This window comes from Harpia harpyja, chromosome Z, assembly GCF_026419915.1.
Source record: "Harpia harpyja isolate bHarHar1 chromosome Z, bHarHar1 primary haplotype, whole genome shotgun sequence".
Classification (NCBI taxonomy): Eukaryota; Metazoa; Chordata; class Aves; order Accipitriformes; family Accipitridae; genus Harpia; species Harpia harpyja.
The window spans coordinates 37,851,341-37,871,461 of NC_068969.1; the positions used below are offsets into that span (position 1 = coordinate 37,851,341).

Genomic DNA, 20,121 nt, shown 5'->3' on the forward strand with positions numbered 1-20,121 from the left:
TGTCACTGAAGTGGACAGCACTCTGATTCAGCTTGATGCTACCACCAGAAAGGAAGACTTTGGTCTAACATCCATTGCCATGCATATGAAGACTAGCATGCTCTTTAACAGATGCTAAAGCTTCTCAGGAACAAACAACTGGTGGGGAGTGACTGCTATTACTGGACTCTCCTCCCCTGGACACAAATCACTCTTCCAGTGCCATGTGTGCATCATGAAAAACTTAGGCAATACTGATGTCTGTGGGAAAAAGGATTTCAAGCCAGATGTAATGTCTGATCCCAAAACTAACCCTCCCTTTCTCACCTCCGTTGCATAAAGTAAGGAAAACTCAAATCTGGTAGTAGAGATTGAGGCAAGAATATAAGATGTTTATGCCAAAAAGATCTTAGTGAAAAAATGTCTTGCAGATCCCCTAGCCCTCCAGAGAGGTCCCAGAGGTGAGAAGCAATCAGAGAGGTATTCTCCAGAGAGAAGAACACAGCTTTAAAGCCAGAAACTCTTTGGATCTGGTCACTGCTCAGAGACACTGGTCTCTGCACCCCTTACCCAAGTCACCTGAGCTCTCTCCCTCAACATATCTGCTGTCTATTTTTTCAGGTGGAGACACTGTTCATCTTATGATAGCAATGTGATCATTAATTAGTGTTTACAGGAACTACATCCAGTAGGTTGTAAAGCAGTTCTGGTGGCTTCTGCCTGTTTCAATGTGAATAATTGACACTGAATATAACAGAGTTACTAAGACAGAGTTGCTAGCTCTGCTCAATTAATTTTGTCCTCAAGGAGAAATCCTCTCTTGAATAAAATCTATGTGTTTTTGTAGAGGTAAGCTAGCACTCTGTCCATATAAACACGTGGTGCTGTGTAAGTGTTGACACTACTGCAAGATAATTCAAGGCCTATGTGTTGATTAGTCATGTGAAGAGGATAGATAAGAAAATTGCCCCTGGCACTGGCAGGGAACAAGTTTCCCTCTCTATTGAGGCACAGTGGCATCAGTACTCCCCAGCAGGCTGTAAGATGGGTGGGTTTTTTGTAGTTCAACACACTTACATTCCCTCTCTGGCTCTTGCAGTGGGGGTCAGCAAAGACAGAAAAGTGCCTACCTGGGCAAGGCATGGCAGACATCCCCCACCTCATCTGAAGGCAAGTCAGTCAAGGAGAAACCGGACCTACTGGTGGAAGGGAGTCCTGTGAGAGGAGAAAAGGGGCAATATTTGTAGCTTTTCTCAGGCCTGAGGAGATAGGGAAGCATCAGGCAGCACAGTAAATTGCAGGTGGACAAAAAGCTTCACAGCACTAATGCTGAACATGGGGTCTGGGCTCCAGCCTGCTTGGCAGGTCCATCAGGGAGATCTCAAGACATTTACAAATCAGGGTCTTTCTTTTCTGAGAGCAACCAATACGTTATCTAGTCTGCAGTAAGTGAAAAGTCAACAGGCAAAAGTAAACTTGGGAAACACATTGGAAAGCTTGCTTTTGATCATTTTTTGTTTTGTACCGCAGCCTATTGCAAGCCTTCCATAGGTCAGAACTACCACAGAGAAAATATGGGTCTGCTGTCCCTGTAATTCAGAGCTGAGAGGAGCATAGGCTGCAAAGATCAGGAGCCAAGCCAACCCCAAACTTCAGGGCTAGGCAAAGCATGGGGTTTGTACAAGGGTGAGAGACAGCTGTATGATTTAGAGCTGGACCTAGGTCCAGGCTTCCCCAGAAAATGGGTGAGCCAGCACATGTGGTTTGGTGTGGATCCATCGGTGTTGTCTGGGCAGGGCCATGCTGTACAGAGCATTGTGTCCACTTCATACCCACTATTAACCAGACCTGTAGACAAAGATGAAGTGCCTCCATACCATTGACTTCAAACACAGAACATCCAAACCTCATCTAGACAAATTCTCAGACCTAAAGATAAAAGGTCAGCTTTAGCCAGAATAAAATGATAGCATTCAGGTCTCCAGATGTGAACTTCCCTCCCATTTGCTGTTTAGGTTTAAAAATAATCTCTCTGTGGAAAATCATTGTGGCAGGATCAGCCGTTGTCAGTTTTGTCTTGAAGGCTCCAATCAATCTCAAAGATTGCATTGGCTTTATGCTGGAATCAACCGGGCTGAGCTTGACCACAGACCTCATAGTCATGAATAGTTTTGTACTTGCAGAAACTCTGACTTGTGTGTAAGTGTGTGTGTGCTCATGTATGTGCAAACAACTTCTCCCTCTCCTGACACAACAAATACAGACTTGAGTTTATGAAAAAATATTCAGAACAGTGTATCCTTTCCTCAATATTTGCCTTTGGGTTTTTCAAATTTGTCAGATCTCAAGCTCACTGAGACAGGAGTCACTTTTTTTTGTTGGCAATATATCACAAGTATCATAGAATGTGACAAGAATAGGTGTCGTGGTTTAACCCCAGCCAGCAACTAAACACCACGCAGCCGCTCACTCACTCCCCCCCACCCAGTGGGATGGGGGAGAAAATCAGGAAAAGAAGCAAAACCCGTGGGTTGAGATAAGAACGGTTTAATAGAACAGAAAAGAAGAAACTAATAATGATAATGATAACACTAATAAAATGACAACAGAAATAATGAAAGGATTGGAATGTACAAATGATGCGCAGTGCAATTGCTCACCACCCGCCGACCGACACCCCGCCAGTCCCCAAGCGGCGAATCCCTGCCCCCACTTCCCCGTTCCTATACTAGATGGGACGTCACATGGTATGGAATACCCCGTTGGCCAGTTTGGGTCAGGTGCCCTGGCTGTGTCCTATGCCAACTTCTTGTGCCCCTCCAGCTTTCTCACTGGCTGGGCATGAGAAGCTGAAAAATCCTTGACATTAGTCTAAACAGTACTGAGCAACAACTGAAAACATCAGTGTTATCAACATTCTTCACATACTGAACTCAAAACACAGCACTGTACCAGCTACTAGGAAGACAGTTAACTCTATCCCAGCTGAAACCAGGACAATAGGGCAAAGATGGGAAAGTTCTGATGCCTCATGCCAAAAACCTTGCCTCAAAACCTACATCTTACAAAATCTTGTAAACTTTCAGCTGTGCAGTACTACCTGTCGCGTCCCAAAGTTGGAGCGACTCAGGTTTGTGGATTTCCTTTGTCAGAATTAAGGTGAAACGACACCAGGGGAGTTCAAACAACAATCAACATTTATTCAACCTAGCTAACCTTGCCCAAGTACAAGTGAACTTATCAATATGAACCTTGCAACATGTCGTTAAGCCGCTGTTTGAGAAGAGAAGGGAGGTGTAGAAAAAGAAATGGAAAAAGGAACATGAAATGTGTCAGAAGGCGAGCCCTCCCATTGAGTCACGAGATTCAGAGCAGACCCCCTTGCTTTCTGGACTCCTTCTCAAAGAGGAGCCCAGGGGTGGCTAGATCCACTCCTAGTCTCAGACTTGGTCAACTGTTTATGTTTAAAAGGATGAGGTGTAGGGACTGTGGAAAAGAGAGAAGGAAAGGGGGGGGGGGGGGGAGAGAGAGAAAGAAAAAGAGAGAGAGAGAGAGAAGAAAAGGGTTTCACCAGTCCTGGGTCCAGCATTGGTCCAGCCAGCATAGAGATCCAGTTCCAGAGGGCGCGCACTGAGAACTCATTCTCCCTTCTTTTATAGTGTGTTAGTTGATGGTCTCGACATGCGCAGTTCCCATTCCCGGGGTTCTCTGGAATCGGTCGGTGAGCTTTGCGGGGGGCGGGGTTCATTGCGGAGTTGCCTCTCTTTTTCTGCTGGCATGACCGCTTAAGATAGAAGCACAGTCCCATCTTCTGTGGGGTCTCCTCCTCCAGGCACATATGCTGTGCTCCTTCTCCTGGTCACTTAAGATAAGGAATTGGGGCTTTGGAGAAGTGCGGTCCCACCCTCCGTGGGGCCCTCTCCTCCGGCCACATTGTCCTGCTCACAAAACTCCAGCATTTTTACAGAGGCCATTTTCTCCACCCAAGTTCTTTAACGAATGTTTGAGACATTGACTATAATTTGTCAGACTGTCACACTACCCTCTCTGGAAGCAGCAGCTGAAGTCCTGGCTCCACCGCAATCAATAGGAGTCTTGTTTCTGATTTCTTGGGACTGGGATACACAATGAATCTGTGTGTGTAAATCTCTGCAGGCCTGGATCCTAAAAAATTTACATGGAAGGGTGGACTACTTTACATAAACTATAAATTTAAATCAATATACTAGTATTACAAATACCTGCTTTCCGTGGAGGAAAGTTAAGTTTAAAAGCAAACTCTATTCTGCTGCCATAAAGTCCTGAATATCCTGTAAAGCTTTCCAATGTAAAAAAAACATTTATAATTCTATGAATACAGTCAGTGTATTGTATCCCTTTCCCCTAGTAAAGAGAGATGAGAGTTCAGTCTGGACATCAAATATTTATGAAATATATATTAAAAAAAGGACTTCCAGTACAGCCATGAGGGATAGCCTACTGAAGGTATGCAGAAAACTTTACTTGGCATTTGTTTAGTTCTTAAAATTCTGCCTATGTAGACTTTAGCCTATATGTGACTCGTTGACCCACCTTCAAGATTTTGCAGTGACATCTGTGGATGCCCAGCTTCGAGATGAGCAAGCTCAAATTCCAAAGCTTCTGAAAATACAAATCATCCAAAGAAAAGTTAGGATGACATTTGGATTAGTTCTTATTACCAGCAAAGCTGTGTGGTTTAGTACAAGTTCTTCTTCTTCTGGAGTTCCTCTTTTTCATTTCTATTTGAATCAAAACTGTCATTTGTACAGTACTGTGAATTAATGTATTAGTAAGATAGAGGGCAACATAGTCTGGGCTGCAATGTATATAGATCTTAAGTTAAACAAGATTAACATCTAGCAAAATGGATGGGGAATGAGGGGGTGATGTATTAGACATAGTAGGGCTGCTGGTAGAAGTGAACTCAAGGGGTTATAGGGTAACTAAGAAAATCAGAACTGTTCACAGAAAGTGTTTAATCAAAAACCATTAGTATCATGAAAGTGACCACATTTTAGAAACAGTATGTGTTTCCAGGAGACTATAATTTTTGTTTTCAGATAAAGTAATAAACCTAAGGTGGTTACACATATGGCTTGGCAGCTGACACAGTGTAAAGTTAGACCTCCCTTAAGAATCATAACTAGTTTAATGACAACTTACTTACTTAATACAGCTAATAGCCAAGTGATAGTATCTTGCATTATAGCAGGTGTGCCTTGTGCAACTGACTTGTTACACTTGATTTTGTAAAGTACCAAACAACCTAAGTATTTGTAGAATACCCCTCATTTTTTCCAGGCAGTAAGTGAAGAATTGAAATGGTCTTTAACAATTAAAGTACAAAAGATGCTGTAAGCTATATTTTAATATTTAAAGTGTATTTTAAGACAAGGCAAATTTATTATTTAAGCATAAGGTAGATGGCTTCTCACCATAAGAGTTAATGCCTTATGGCCATTCTGCAGAATAGGATTCAGGGTACTTTAAAATGCACTTCAAATCATTCCTGAATATTTGCACTAAAATAATTCCTCATAAGGAAGATGAACTGGATTAAATTCCTGTGGACCTACAATATAGTTTGCTGGTAAAAAACTCCTAAGAAATCAATAAAACCATTCAATTTCTTCTCCCTGAAAGACCCAAAGAATGGCAGCACAGTATATAAAGATAGCAGATACCTGTTTCCAGAGATAAGCATTCTAGGACATCCTGTCTGGGTCCTGCTGGAATCAGCACTTGAAATTCTGCTGTCTCTGACTGAGGCTGGTTTTGGTGTATTTCTGACAAAATCTAACAGCTACACCACATAAAAGCCACCCTTGTGATGTTGCCAGTTTTAAGTTCCTCGACCCAGTGCATGGATATAGCATGGCTAATAACATTTTGACCCAGGCCCAGAAACTGCCATGTCTGAGCACTTCACAGTCTTCAATGTAGTGAAATTTCACAGCATCCCATTAAGGTAGAGAAGTGCTATCATTGTTATATGAAATATGAGGAACTGAGGCAGAAGGAAATGAAGTGGCTGTCTACAAAATCAGACCCCAACCAGTTTCTCAGAAACAAATATTTTCTGATGCTGATGTGGCTTTTCACTGTTACTATGCATGTACGTTTCATCTGCACAGAGGACAAGTCATGAACAGAAAAGGTACCAGGCAGGTAACTCTGCTTCTCAGCTGCAGGGAGCCCTGTTAAAAACCCATACATCCATAGGATGCTTCTGTGCCCAGGGTGGGAACAATTATGGACCCAAAACCTCCTGTATGTACAATTACATCCCATCAGCTAACACTGCCTAGCAATGACCTAGCAACAGTCATGAGGAAATCATCTGCTGCTCCATAAGTGTGCTACATTGGCATTGGGAGCTGTTAGGTATGGAGGCAAGTTCTTTTTATTTTATAGACCAGGCTGTTTTGGAGAGTGTGCTTACACAGAGCCAAAGAAAGATTACCCACCATTGCTTTATGGCCATCTTTGTGCTGGTGCAATGATACAAAATGGGAGGGAAAAGCCATGGCATTACACAGTAGAAGCATGACTGTTCCCATTAGGCATCTTTTCCTGCTTCCTTGCACACGCAGCATTCTGACAACGTTTTTGGAGGGCACAAAAAGCACAAGAACATAAATGCTATGCCTTCCTTTTTCTTTTGTTTTTCAATTTTCTGCAACATTCTGGTAACTCAGTCTCAACTAATGCACAGTTTTCTGTTGAGGATTACCTGACTCACTGATTTTCAGCAGGAGCACCCTCACAGAGGCAGGCAGGGCAATCAATATGCCTTAAACCACCATAGCCAGAGATGTCATTACACAACAGCAAATGCAAAGTAATATCCGTTTTTACCAGGATAAGATCTACCTTTTCATTTTATAGCCAAAATAAAATAACTAATTACAAACCAGAAGCCACTTGGCAAACACTGATCCATTAAAAAGCAAAAGGTGAACAGTCCCCCAGGTGAAGACAAGGGAGACTATTTGGTACCCCGTTAGTCTCCCTGCATTCTCAGATCCCCCATAGCTGAAGGCACTAAAAAGGGAAAAGCAGAAATGGCTAGCTTCCAATGCTTATTCTCCGACTGTTTATTTAGAGAATGAATATATTTCCCCTTATAATTCTAAGCTGAGTTGGGCACCTAACAGTGACTCTTGCAGAAACACGAAAATGAGAGACATAGCTCAGATTCAAGGAACAAGGATTCATAGTCCCATTCCACTTAGGTTGCAGTGAACAAGCCTCTGCTTGTGTCTCCATCTGTTTATTTCCATTATGTTCATACAAAGCCTTAGGCCAGGCACTGTCTCTCAACTATATTTGCATTATGCAGGAAGCATCTCTGCTCATAAAGTCTATTAGGTTTTAAAGTGTAGGCTTTAGGGTAGCACTGAAAATTTCATATGACCATCCTTGTTTTCTAAACAACAAAAAAAAATTCTATGTGAATTCAACTATTCATCTCTTTCTGCTAAACATAGGGAAGCAAATTCAGCCCCAATACAAACATGTGAACATCTCATTGACTTCAATGGCCATTCAGCTTAGCTATGTCAAAGCTGAATTAGGCCTTGGGTCTCAAACTGTCTTGTCTGCTCTTGCCATCTGTCTTTCTATGCTAACCTAATTCCTTATTAAATAGGGTGTTCAAACTGAATGTGAACCAATTCTGCTGATCCTTTCTCTGCAACAAACATTGCTAGAGGCTAACATTCCTGAAAGTTATGACTATTTTGACTGCCTCTGCTTCTGGATACTATGTGATGTTCTTTTAAGGTGGCCTGAAATTCTGACTGTGAATGTTTGAATTCCTGAGCATTCAATCCCTTTGCAGTCATATCTTAGACATTCAAAATTACTAAGCCATTTAGCAAATCATAACTCAAAACAGTACACAGATTCATTGTCTGTCTTCCTCAGAGGTTTCTGAGCTGGCAGTGCTAAACATGGTAGTTCACATACCATGTAGATGATGATGTGTTATACAGAAAAAAAAAAAGAAAGAAAACCAGACAGATAAATGTCTCCATGTTAACAAACCAATGGATAGCAGATCCAGAAAAGGTATTAAAGGGACAAGGCAGAGATGTGTCTAACAACATCCCTAATCTAGTGATTGTGGATGATGGAGGAAGTACAGGGGAAGGTCTGAAGATACAGACTGAGTGCAGGTGTTCTTCCTATATGAAGTCTCTAACTGCTGCTGTCAAAGGCCATTGCTCTGTTCCAGTGAGGCATTTCTTGTGTTCTTAGAAACTGTCTTTTACTGAGCTAGGAGAAGACTCGTTGTTGCTCTCGGCAACAGAATGTGGAAAATCCAAACAACCTACCTGCACGGTTAAAATAAATTAAGCATGACAGTTATTTTTATCTGTTACTCAGTGCATGTTGTAAAGAGAACATTTGAATAGCCTGAATAAAGGAAGAAGCAGCCATGAACTTAATTTAAACTCAGACTGAACTATTCACAAATTGAGAGCTGCTGAAGATCAAGTCATTTGGTTGTAATTTAAAGGAAAGCAAGCAACCAAACCAAACAAAACAAAAAAACACCAAAAACCACCTCTCGTCTATTCATTAAGTGTCCACAGTTTCATCTTCCAGGCAAGACCTGACATGAAAGCACAGTGGTTCTTTCAAAAAGAGGCTTTCTAATACATTTCTAATTTTTAGAAATTCCACAAGAAACTTAGCTTGCTAGATTTCAACAGTAAAGGTTTGAATGTGCAGCTTGACATTTCGGGCCTTACTCTTAAACCATTTGAAATTTCCTGATCTTTCTTTGTTTTCAGAGCTAGAATCTCTCTACAGGGCAGGGTGTCTCTTTAAAATGTTACAGTGTAAAATCTGTAATAACTCTAGCACAGAAGCAATAAGTATTTGAGTTACAGGTAATATGAAAGTTAATTGAAGCCCTGATGTAATTTTATGCTTTCTTCATGCTCTATTCCACTGGTATTATGGGCTTATTGTCAGGACGAGAGCTGTGAAAAATGTTTATTGGTACTCTGGTACAGGCTCTACGCTGCTTTTTCTCAACAGGGTAGCTAATTCTCTTAGGAAGACACTTAACTGAATCAACACTCCTCACTGTTCATGCTAAGGAGGAGTGGAGGGAATCAAAGAAATAGGACAGATAAAGGGAGATGCACGTACACTACAAAAGCTACATTTTAAAAGGAGGTCAGTTTTGTTTATCACAGCTTTAGCACATCCCCATGTAGGCTCAAGGCTCAAGCTCTGCAAAAACTCCCTGGTCATATATATATTGTCCATGCATCAGCTTCCACTTTAGTGTGGCCTGCACAGATGGACTGCCTCATCAGGCAGGGAAACCTATCACATCATGGGACTGCCTTGCACATGAGTTCTACCCCAGCAGGTAATGAGGGTGCTGTAAGCTAAAATCATGAGGCTCCTAAAACTTAAATACAAGCATAGCTAACAAAGGCAAAGCATCAGCCTTAGCTGTTCTTTGACACACTGTGGAATGCAAGTGTGTAAAAACATTGCCTCAGGAATGTTTTTAATTTCAAATTTAGACAATGCACATCACGGGACAGAAAAACAGCTGAGAGAGAACAAGTAGAACTGAGTTGATAATTTCCACAAGTCTGCAGAAGTCAACCAGCATTTTCTTATTGACTTTGGATTATGCTGTAGCTGTTTGTTCTACCCTTGAAGAGCCATGTTTAGCATACCATGGACACAAGAGTCAGAGTTTTTGCATTGCATCAGCAGGGCATGCTTTAAGGAGCACATGTGACTTTGAAGAACTGAGAGAGGACAAAGCCAGGATCCTGTCCCCTTGGGAATACATGGCTGGCCTGTGCTCATTTAGGAAGCACAGAAAGCACCTCTTTAATCTCCTGTCATGTTTATTAATGTGGAGGTTTTGTGGGCCTCCCAGGCAGAATCCAGGTTTTATGTTTCAGGATTCCATCTTTACATGAGTCCCCAAAGTGCGGGACAGCCTGGAAAGTTATACCCAGTTAGCCCATCTCTGTGCAGCAGGACTCAAAAACTACTCATGAAGTGCAGCTTGTTACACTTCTCATAATGCCCTAAGTATTGGCTAGGAAGTGATGGAAGTGGCATCATTTGACATTGCACATTAACTTGTGATGTTTCCTTAAATATTAAACCTTTTAGGTACAAAATGTAGCCCAATATCATGACACCAAAATCACAATTTATTTTCTTTTTAGTTTGGTTTTGCTTTCAAAGCATTTGATCTCTTCCTCTATTAGAGAGCCAAGCAATCCTTTATTGAACTCTTTCAAGCATATGGCTTGGACAAGAAACATCACTGGAGTTTTGGCCAGCAAGTCATGCCTCTTTTGAATGTTGTGGCTGGGAAATGAAACATTTCACTACCTATTTTAATTCTAGGGAGGTGATATGTGAATAACTGAGGAGAATATACCATATCTGGATATTATGTTTGCCTCTCAGTTTGCTTTTTTGGGAAAACAAATAGTACTTTGAAAGCAAACACTATAATTTTTCCTAATTACATGTCATTTTCTAAGATTGCCAACCTTATCCACAGAGGCCAGAGGCTGATACATCTTCTCTAATTGAGCAATAACTTACTCTATAAGTACTCCTCTGAAATGACTGAAACTGATTACCATGCAGCACAGCTAAGTTTAGGTGAAGACAGGTGTCTTCATCTTTAAACACTGGGATCTTCTCTCTGATGTCCTTTTGTTAAAAGTCAGACTATATTAATCTTACATCAAGCAGTGATTTTAATTTGACTATAAAATTACTAACACTGTTCGGTGCTCTGGATCTCTTCTCACAGATAATAGTTCTACTCTTAACTTCAGGTGAAACAAATATCTGTCCCAAAAGGGTCCACTCTCCTGGCTTGCACGGCTTTGAGCAGTGTCATGGCTCATGCCATGATAACACCAGTTCGCCTGCACCTTTCAACTCTCATGTGCCTGTCTAGGGAAGAACAAGCTTTGACTCTGCCATTGCAGAATTTACAGGATTTGCACTAACAAGTCTGTCTAGTACAAATGCAGGCTTGGGGTGGGTTCTTTCATACCTGGCACATTACCACAACAGAAGATAGTGACAAGGCATTAATTAATACCATCTTCTGTCAAGCAAAACTGGCAGTTTTAGTTTTGCAGTAAAGTGCTGATACAAATTTGTCTGATGATAGAAAAAAATTGCACATTTCTTCAAAGCAACTGACAGTACAATCTTAACTCAAAAGTATGCAAAACTGGAGGTCAAACATTAGGCCAGTCCAGGCAGTTTGGGCTGGGTCTGCCTCATTGCAGTTTGGCCCTTAAAAACTACAATCTAATCAGGCAGGTAAGCCAGCTCTCAGACTACTCAGGGGTCTTGCTGTTGCCGTGTCAAGGACTGAAATACTTCTTCAGGGTCTTATGCTGTAAAACCCCCTTGTTTTATTTGTTTAACTCCTGGGTTAACTGTGAAAATCTTGCCGTATGGCTTTTTTAGCAGTGTGCAAGGAGGCTTCTCAGTATAAACTACACCTGTTTATTCCTAAATCCACGGTGGATGTGTGCAGTTCAATCATGTCTACTGTGCCTTCAGTCCACGGTGGATGTGTGCAGTTCAATCATGTCTACTGCGCCTTCAGTGAGCCTGCTACTTTTGTCAGATCTCCAAATGCAAACCAGATCCAGAATGTGACCCCTGAAGGAGATCATGAGGTGAGAGGAAAATTGACAGTGATAGATCCTCTTATATGCACTCTATTACCTGCAGCTAAATGTCAGCAGAGTATGATTGTCCCTCCTCCTCCTCAGTAATGCAATCTGACACATATAAGGACTTACCCTATTGAGCCAGGCTGGTTGTTCATTACAGGGAAGAGCAGAAAAGTATAATTGGAAGAGTCATCTAAAGACATAGTTTGCTAAAAAATTGAGATTGCCTTCTTCCCTTTACTACCAGGTACGCTGCAAACCTATGGTCATTTACTTCAGCAGTAGTATCCACTAATGCTGAATGTCCTGCCTGCTGCTTAAAGTCACTGAAGAGGAAATTAGATTTAGCTGGATTTATACCACTTTTGACTGTTGGAGGTGCATCCATAGCATCTTCCACATATGCATGTAGCACTCCCAACTGTTGGTACATGCAGCTGCAGGTCTAACTCCAGGTAACAGCAGGGGTCATAAAAATATGCCTTGTCTGCTTCAGCGTGGGCAAAATTAGTGTGATGAAGACAGGAGATAAACTGTCTCACTTTGCAGTTAAGGAAATTGGACACAGCTATTGCAGTCCTCTGTTAGCTCTGCTGAGAGGGTTAGAAACTCATCTTTCTGGTATTTACACACATGCATTTCTTGGGGGCAAGAAATCCTCCAGGCAGATGCAGTGACATGAGCACCACGGGCTATTTGTCTCCCTCACAGCATTACAGCCATGCACTTTCAGCACTGCTTGTGTAACTGATGGCTTTTCTCTCTACTAGTATAGTTATCAGTAGCAGATAATCTTTCTGCTACCTTCTGCTTTCTTCCTGCAATTGAGCTTAAGATTTCATGATTAAAAAGAATTTGCATGAGTAACTTGTGCTTCCCTTCTTTATACCATTCAAGGAGTTCTCTGCTATTTTTAAAGCCTTGTGCAAGGCAATGAATTAATTGTTTGGCTGCACTGCTGCCACATACAGCAACTAACTCTAGGCAAAGCTAGGAGGCTATCTGCTTTTTTGATGATGGAACATCACACTTCTTACCTGGTATTTCCAAATAAGAGAATGTACTCCAAAACAAATTATTACAAGTAAGAGAAACAAAATTCACAGTTTTTCCCTTCTTCATGCCACCCAATTCATGTCAGAGTTTTAGGCTATTTCCTGCAGACATTTTTTTGTCCAAAAACTTCAGTGTTTCTCTCTCAGTTTCATCATAAACTGTTCACTGTGAACAAGATTGCTGAGATTGGGAGCAATTTTCTAAGCAACATTGCAATCTCATTCTCTAGAATAGCTTTAACCTTAGGGCTGGTCTATACTTAAGGTTTCATTGCAAAATATATGTAGATTATAGTTCTGAGGGCTTTTTGCTAGCTTCATAGTAGAAATGGTGAACTTCATAGCACACTTGCAGATATTTTATGCTACTACAACTAACTATTGAGAGGGTTTTGCCCACAGGGTTAAATCTGTGATAAAATGCATGCATAATCTGAACCAACATTAGTTCATCACTGCTGGTCACCAGAAATAAATTATGTTGGTAGGTAGAAATTCTTCATTAAAACAAATAAGGGACAAAGCTGGATACTGAATGGCTGAAGGTACAGCTGTTATCCCAAGCTGCCATTACTTACCACACAATTGAAGCATGCAAAATTTATGTCAGGGTATTGCTAACCTGGGCTAGTTCAAATCACTCCTGAAAGCCTGACTGAGCTGAGGAGACCTAATCCATCTCAGTGATGGAGATCTGAAATGGTTTTAACTACTCTGTCTGCAACCACCAATGTAAAGTCTGTTTAGGCATTTCCCAAAATGGCACCAGACTACATGTGCAACTAAAATGTGCATCTGAATTTTGGAGACTGAGCCTTTGACACCTGTTCTTAGTATAGATGCAGCACAGTGCTTCTGGCATGGTCACAATCCAACCAGCACTCTCTGAGGAACAGCACCAGCCAAGGCTCCTTCTTAATGGGGTGTAAGAAGGTGTGACTTCCCTCCTACTAACCCTAGGGTCCCTAGTAGGGAGATTTTTGCCTTATTTGTATTTAAGTCCAAAATACATCATACTGTGAAAGCTGGGGGGGGGGGGGGGGGGGAAATTTGGAAGAGAAAAGCAAATCAGCAAAAGATAATTGTGCCATTAGCTCTATAACCTGTGCACCCACCCCAGTGAATAACACCACTATCAGATGCAGAAAAACAGATTAAATGAGATAGTGCTCTTAAGACAATTGCTATCAGAGAGACACTCACATCACAAGAGAAGTGGCACTTACAGCAGCCTCCATAATATTTTTTTTAAGACTGAATATTCTGTGGAAATTGAGACTAAAATCTTTTCTTAACTCTTAGATGTGAGCCCTCAAATCATGGTTAAAAGGGTAAGGAAGTTTCATTCCTTCCTTCAAAATATAATAAGGATGCAATGCCTAAGCATAGTGTATATTAAAGAAAAGTGCAAAAAACAGATAAATGAGTGGTTTTCTTCACCACTTACGTTATGCCTTTGTCTTCATGCTGATATGTGACCTCTCCCAATCTGAACTCCATGAAGCCACTAAGCCGTTTAGTGGTTCAATACATAAACATAACAGCACTCTTGCTGAAAGGTCTTTTTTCCTAGACTGTGTCTTTTTTTTTCTCTCCCTCTTGTTATTTGAGGATTTTATTTTTCTGAATGACCTTTTATTATTCACAGGAATAATTGGTGACAAAACCTACTTTGTAGTTTAACATGGCATCTGTCCGCTGGCTCAGCTGGGCACTGCCAAGATAGCAACACAAGGATGTAGTTCAGCTTTTGTTTTTAATGACAAGTCATATGTAGCTGAAAGAAAGCAGACAGAGAAACAGCAGGAATCCCTGTGGTTCAAGTCAAGTGAAAATAGTTGCTCTAATAAATTGCCTTCTTGGCCTGTTCAAGACCAAATGGGCCCATTTAGTGATGATCCAGGATTTACAAGGTTGGAGCTGGCCTGTTTCCTTCCAATCTGAACAGGGCAGGATGCACTCTGGTGAGCAACAGACCAGCCAGTAGATCTGAGATGGCAGCACCCTCCAGCCAGCAGAGAGGGCCAAACTGGGAGTAGTAACATGTCCTTTTGGCACATGTGTGCAACCTGGCTTGGCTCTGAAATGGACTAAAACTGCTCCCGCAAACAACCTGTCTCAGTGGAAAAGCATAATAAATCTTAAACTGCTCCAGCTGCCATGCAAGTGAACATTTGACTATGTCTTAACCTTTTATAGCAGGTATAAATGACTATCATGTGAGAAATGAAGAAGGCTTGATTCAGTATGATTCAATCACTGCAGGAGTTTTCCTGGTGAATACCCATAAGTGCTTTATCTACCTTTTCCTCTGAGGAGACAAATCTTTGCCCTAAAGGTGTTCCCTGATTCACCTCCTCTTATGCTACAACCTGTCCGTTTACTGCACCAGTTTCTTTTGCAAGAGGATGTAGGCTATCAGGTTTCAGATGGATACAGCCTACCCCAGAATTAACGGTTGTATAATACAGGGCTCAGAGTTATTTCCCACCAGCGTAACAACACAGGAATGGAGTCTATATGCTGAAAACACAGAGCACTCTGTAGCTAAAACAAATAGCAAAATTAACAGCCTAAGTCTGCAGTTTCTGGGTAATTTTTGCATTTGTGAAGGACTTTCTAAGGGAGTTGTGGGGCCCTGTAGAAAGTTCACATACTTCAGTAGCTGAATTGCACCTTAAAGATTCCTTTCTTTGTCCAGATCCTATAGAAGTAGAGCAGAAATCCAAAGGGGCTGACAGACTGAGATGGATGCAGCAAGCATCCCTGAGATGAATGTACTGCCCTAGGTCACTGCTGACCAACACAGAGGTGCTTCCCCCACGGTCACAATGCTGACCACGAAGAACTGTGATTAAGGAATGAACTGCTAAAGTCTCCCCTTGCTTGTTAAGAGCAATGAGTGGGTATGCACAGCAGTTTTCCAGATCCTACATCAGTACCTCTATTTTTCATCCATATTCTGCACTTCCACTGCCAACTCTATCACCAGGAACTGGGCATCTGCCTCTTACACTTAAATTTCATCCTTCCTGTCTTGACAACATCCGTTCCTTTCTCTCTTGGCTGCTGCTGCTGAGCTGAGAGCCCAAATTCCTTCTTATTAGCTGCACCTTGATTTCTCTCCTAAGTCTGCATGGATACATCTCTTAAGGAAAGAGACTGTTAGCTCAGCTTCATTCCTGTTGTATTGTCCGGTCCTCTTCATTGTTAAACTCCTGTCATCCATCAAACCCTATTCACAGTTGAAATCAACAGCAAATAAAAGGAAACAAATAAGTCAGCACAGTGCTACACAGAAGTGGAGCTAGCATGCACAGAGATGGATGAAAAGCCGCTGAGCTCCAATAGTGCTGATGGAGCTGCCCTGCAGCTGTTCTGGTTGAGTTACTTCATCACTGCTGTACAGACGATGGTAGATGTAAAACTTTAGCTGTGCTAATGGCAGCATGAACTGGTACTATGTGCAGCCTTACATCATGTCCATGGATGTGAACACGCTTGGGATTTTTTTTTTTAATCCAAGGATGATTATAAAGTTGCCATGTCCTTCATGCAGATCAAGTCAGAGGTCCATGCTGTGGCAGATATGTCCTGTCATCAAATACAGAGTGTGGAGATGAAGTCTATTCAGGCTTATGGTATTTGTAAGTTTGTGAGATTTGGGGGAAATCTATCCTTTTCTTATGTGTGTTAATTTCTAGGCCTTGGACTTTCGTGACTTTTTTTCTTGTTAAGTACATGTATTACCGCTGTAATGCTCTCTTCTTCATCTTTCATGTGTTGCCACATCAATGGCGAACACCACTTTACAGGTGGACACCTTAAGTCAATACCAGTGCCTACCATGGGCTATGCAGAATGCTAGTTGTGTCACAGGGGCGAAATTAGGCAACCCACAACTCCATTTAGCATCCTAGTCAGCAGACTGCCCTTTCTTGGTGGGCATAGGCTGCATATACATCAGCACTTCAGCAAAGAACAGTAGTAGTATGTAGTAGTAGTATGTAGTTGCTACTACATACCATATGCTACATACCAGTAGTATGGTTTTTAGTGAACTCCTTCCTCTTTCCTCAACCACACTTGCAACTCATTCAGATGTGGAGTAATTCACACTATGTGATGAGACTGTTGAGTCACAGGCAAGAGTCCCTTTGGAGGAAACCAAACCAGAAACTCTTCTGCAGGGTCATATGAAATACTTTTCAAACCTAGTGGAAACACAAATATTCAAATCAAGTACTACTCCTTCTGACGCTGTGGTAACATTCAGTCCAGGGAATCAGACTAAATCTAGTCTGACATTAAATCCTGGAAATACTTATAATATGGATCTAGAGATGACAGCACCAACCGTTCCCATCCTCTGATCCACTCCTACTGCACAGCTACTTGCTGATGCAAACAGAGGCATCCACACAAGGACAACATGCTGAAGGCTTCACAGTTCCAAATATACTGCAGAAAAAGATGCACAGGGACCTGAGTATGAAGGGATGTTTTAGTGAAGTGGTAAAAAAATGCACACAGCTTTATTTTACATCTGTATTTGAATAGCAGGAGAGCATATAGGTATCAGTAGACAATCAGAGGCCCACTATGCTAAAATGCTCTGCAGACATCTAACAAGGAAGGTCCTTTTGGCCTGAGATTAGCGTGAATAAAACTATCAAAGTGAGCTGGAAAGAAGAAAAAACAGCAGAAGGAAGAAATCAGGACAGAATAAACTAGATGCCTTTTCTGCAGCACCACCTTCCAAGCAGCAATGCTCTAGGGGAACCCCAGCACAGATGAATGCAAAGGAAGTATCAGTCCTGTGGTAAAGTCAGAGGATTAGACCTCTGGCTTTGTGGACTATTCCAGAGTGCTGAGAGCACAACAAGAAAAAAAGGTCCCAATTTCCCAAAGCAGGAAAACCCACCAGCCAATACTGTTAGAAAGAAAGATACAGATGTGTAGTCAGTGCCTCCATGTACCCATAGGTAGACTACAGCTCAAGCTAGCACTGTTAGCATGTGCCACTGTCTGCTGGAGCAACAAATAAGCAAAGGGCATCTCTGAAGTACAGATCCTTTTGCATAAGTAATCGTAACACAACTGTGGACTATACAAAAACAGTAGTGGTTTGAAGAGACACACTCAAGATTATAGAGTGAAGTAGCAGCAGAGGGCATGAATAACTGTCCTTGTATTGACCAAGGACTACAGAGCCATTTCAAACTGTATTATTACATGAGCTGTATTTCAAATTTAGTAGGTGCACACAGTGCTGTGGTACACAAGGAACATTATTCAATGTATTCTCAGTGTGACTGTGTACATTCAACAGTGCTACTGGAGATGTTATATAAATCCTTATACATCCTTATCCTCTATAGAGGAGAAAGTGTAACCCTATAATTTAATTTCACAGTTTAGAAAATATTCACTGATTTAATCTGACTCTAATCCACCATTATTTATTGTAATTATTGCCATTGCTGTGGAAACTCCAAAAGCAATCAAACAGCTGTCTGTGGCTAGCTATGCTTAAGCAAGACTGTCCCTGGAGGGGAAATCAGCAGGTATGTTCTTACCTTCTTCAAGGCTTAAGCTTGATGTAGAAATGAAAGTGCAGAGGTTCTTCTTCCAGACAGGACAAACAGGCTGCTGGCACCATGCCCTGCAAGCTGCACCTGTAGCCTGACCTCACCCGATAAGCAGTTGTGACTACTGCCTGGCTGACAGTGTTGGCTAATGAGATGCTCATAGTTAAGGTCCTAGATGCTCTTAGTTACCCTTCCCTCGGGATGCACAGAAGCGCTCAAATGTCCTCTGGCTTCTCCCCAGGACGGGATGAGCTCATCCCAGGGATGGTGTGAGCACAGGCAGCCCTTCAGCACAGCAACACAGGCAAGCACAGAGCAACCTGTGTCTGGGAGGCTCCCTGGGGGTGGCAAGGCTGGACCTGACAGCCAGGGACATCCCACCACACCATCAGGGACCAGGGCAGCCCCAGCCCTGGCACTGGGCACCACACTAGGGACAGGGATGGCCACTGCAGGGGCTGAAATGGAGTGTGTCCTTCCTGAGCCTTGGCGTGCTGTGTCAACCCATTAAGCACCTGCTGCATTTTCTCCCAGCCGTGGCAGCCTCTCTACAGCATGCAGAGCTGTCTCCAGCTGGCAAAGATATTTTTCAGTCATTGTTTTTGTACCCTTTCTGCTTTCTTTAACAACGCTGACGAAATACCGGGCTGGCGACAGAGCGTGGCTGGTAGAAATGGATCCAAGCAAAGCAAAGCAACCTCTCAGCCATGCATATTCTCCCATAGGCAATAAAATGTCTTTGGTTTTGTAGGCGCAGGAGGATTGGATATGCTGCCAAGGGACCTGCCGGGACCGTGCTCCTGTGAAAGTCCTAAAGCTGAGGAGGGTGCAGGGGTAAGTCTTCTCCCACCGCGTCCTTGTGGGATCTGCGCTGCACTCAAACATAATGCTTGATGGCACCCCATGCTCGGTGGGATGGGCCACACCTTCAGCTGCGAGGAGGTTGTCATGGGGGGAGTAGTTTGCACAGCAGACCCCATTGGTGTAAACCGCATTCGCTTGACTACTGCAGGGTCTCCTCCTAACTATTTGAAAGCCTGATGCAACGGTTGGGATTAGGAGGACCTTCAGTAAAAGTTTTGGGGGATCTTGTTAAATAATCCTGGCAACTCACTGCAAGATGGTGTCAAACAAATGCTCAATCTTTCCTCACCATCAGTCAATCCCCCACACGTCTTCCCTTGCACCTTCTCCTCTTCTCAAGCCCTTCTGTAGTTACTGCTACCCCACCTCCTTCCATCTGCTGGAAACCCGCACACGAGCAGCTCATCAGCATGAAGAGGGCAAGCATCTGACATGCGTTGCCCTCACCTGGTAGCCTGGTGTGGCTGGGTGGCATGTGGAAACATGCCAGCTTGCTGGAAAAGGCGTGATGGGGATATTCCTTTTTCTCTGTTCTCAGTGTGATTGTGTGCAGCCAGGTGTTTTTAACAGCAGCAAATTAATTCATCAATAAGGTGGTGGGAATGGAAAGGGAGTGAATGGGCAAGTTGATTCCTGCAGGGCCAAGATGTTCATCCTCGGGGTTGCTGACACTGCTGAGCATGAATCACATACATCTAAAGACAAAAACAACCATGTTAAAAACTAAAGGCCTCTCCAACAATTTTTTATTATAAAGGGATTATTAAATAAAGATGCAAACTTGGGTATACCCAGCCCATATTAATGCCTAAATTTACTTTAGTCTTTTACATTTCTTTAAATTAAATTAAAATAGTAAAACTGGTTCAGATGAAACCGATGAGGCAGATTTCAGACTTCTGCTGT

The 20,121-nt window shown here is 42.3% G+C and overlaps 1 protein-coding gene across 7 annotated transcripts in view; it reads left to right on the forward strand.

Moving 5' to 3' along the window:
* PALM2AKAP2 (PALM2 and AKAP2 fusion) overlaps positions 1 to 20,121 on the forward strand; it is a 283,007-nt gene that overhangs the window by 148,638 nt on the left and 114,248 nt on the right. For all 7 annotated transcript variants that reach the window (XM_052778157.1, XM_052778159.1, XM_052778158.1 and 4 more), the window contains one exon: positions 19,103 to 19,185. In XM_052778157.1, coding sequence (XP_052634117.1) covers positions 19,103 to 19,185 — 83 coding nt within the window. The remainder of the gene's footprint in view (positions 1 to 19,102; positions 19,186 to 20,121) is intronic.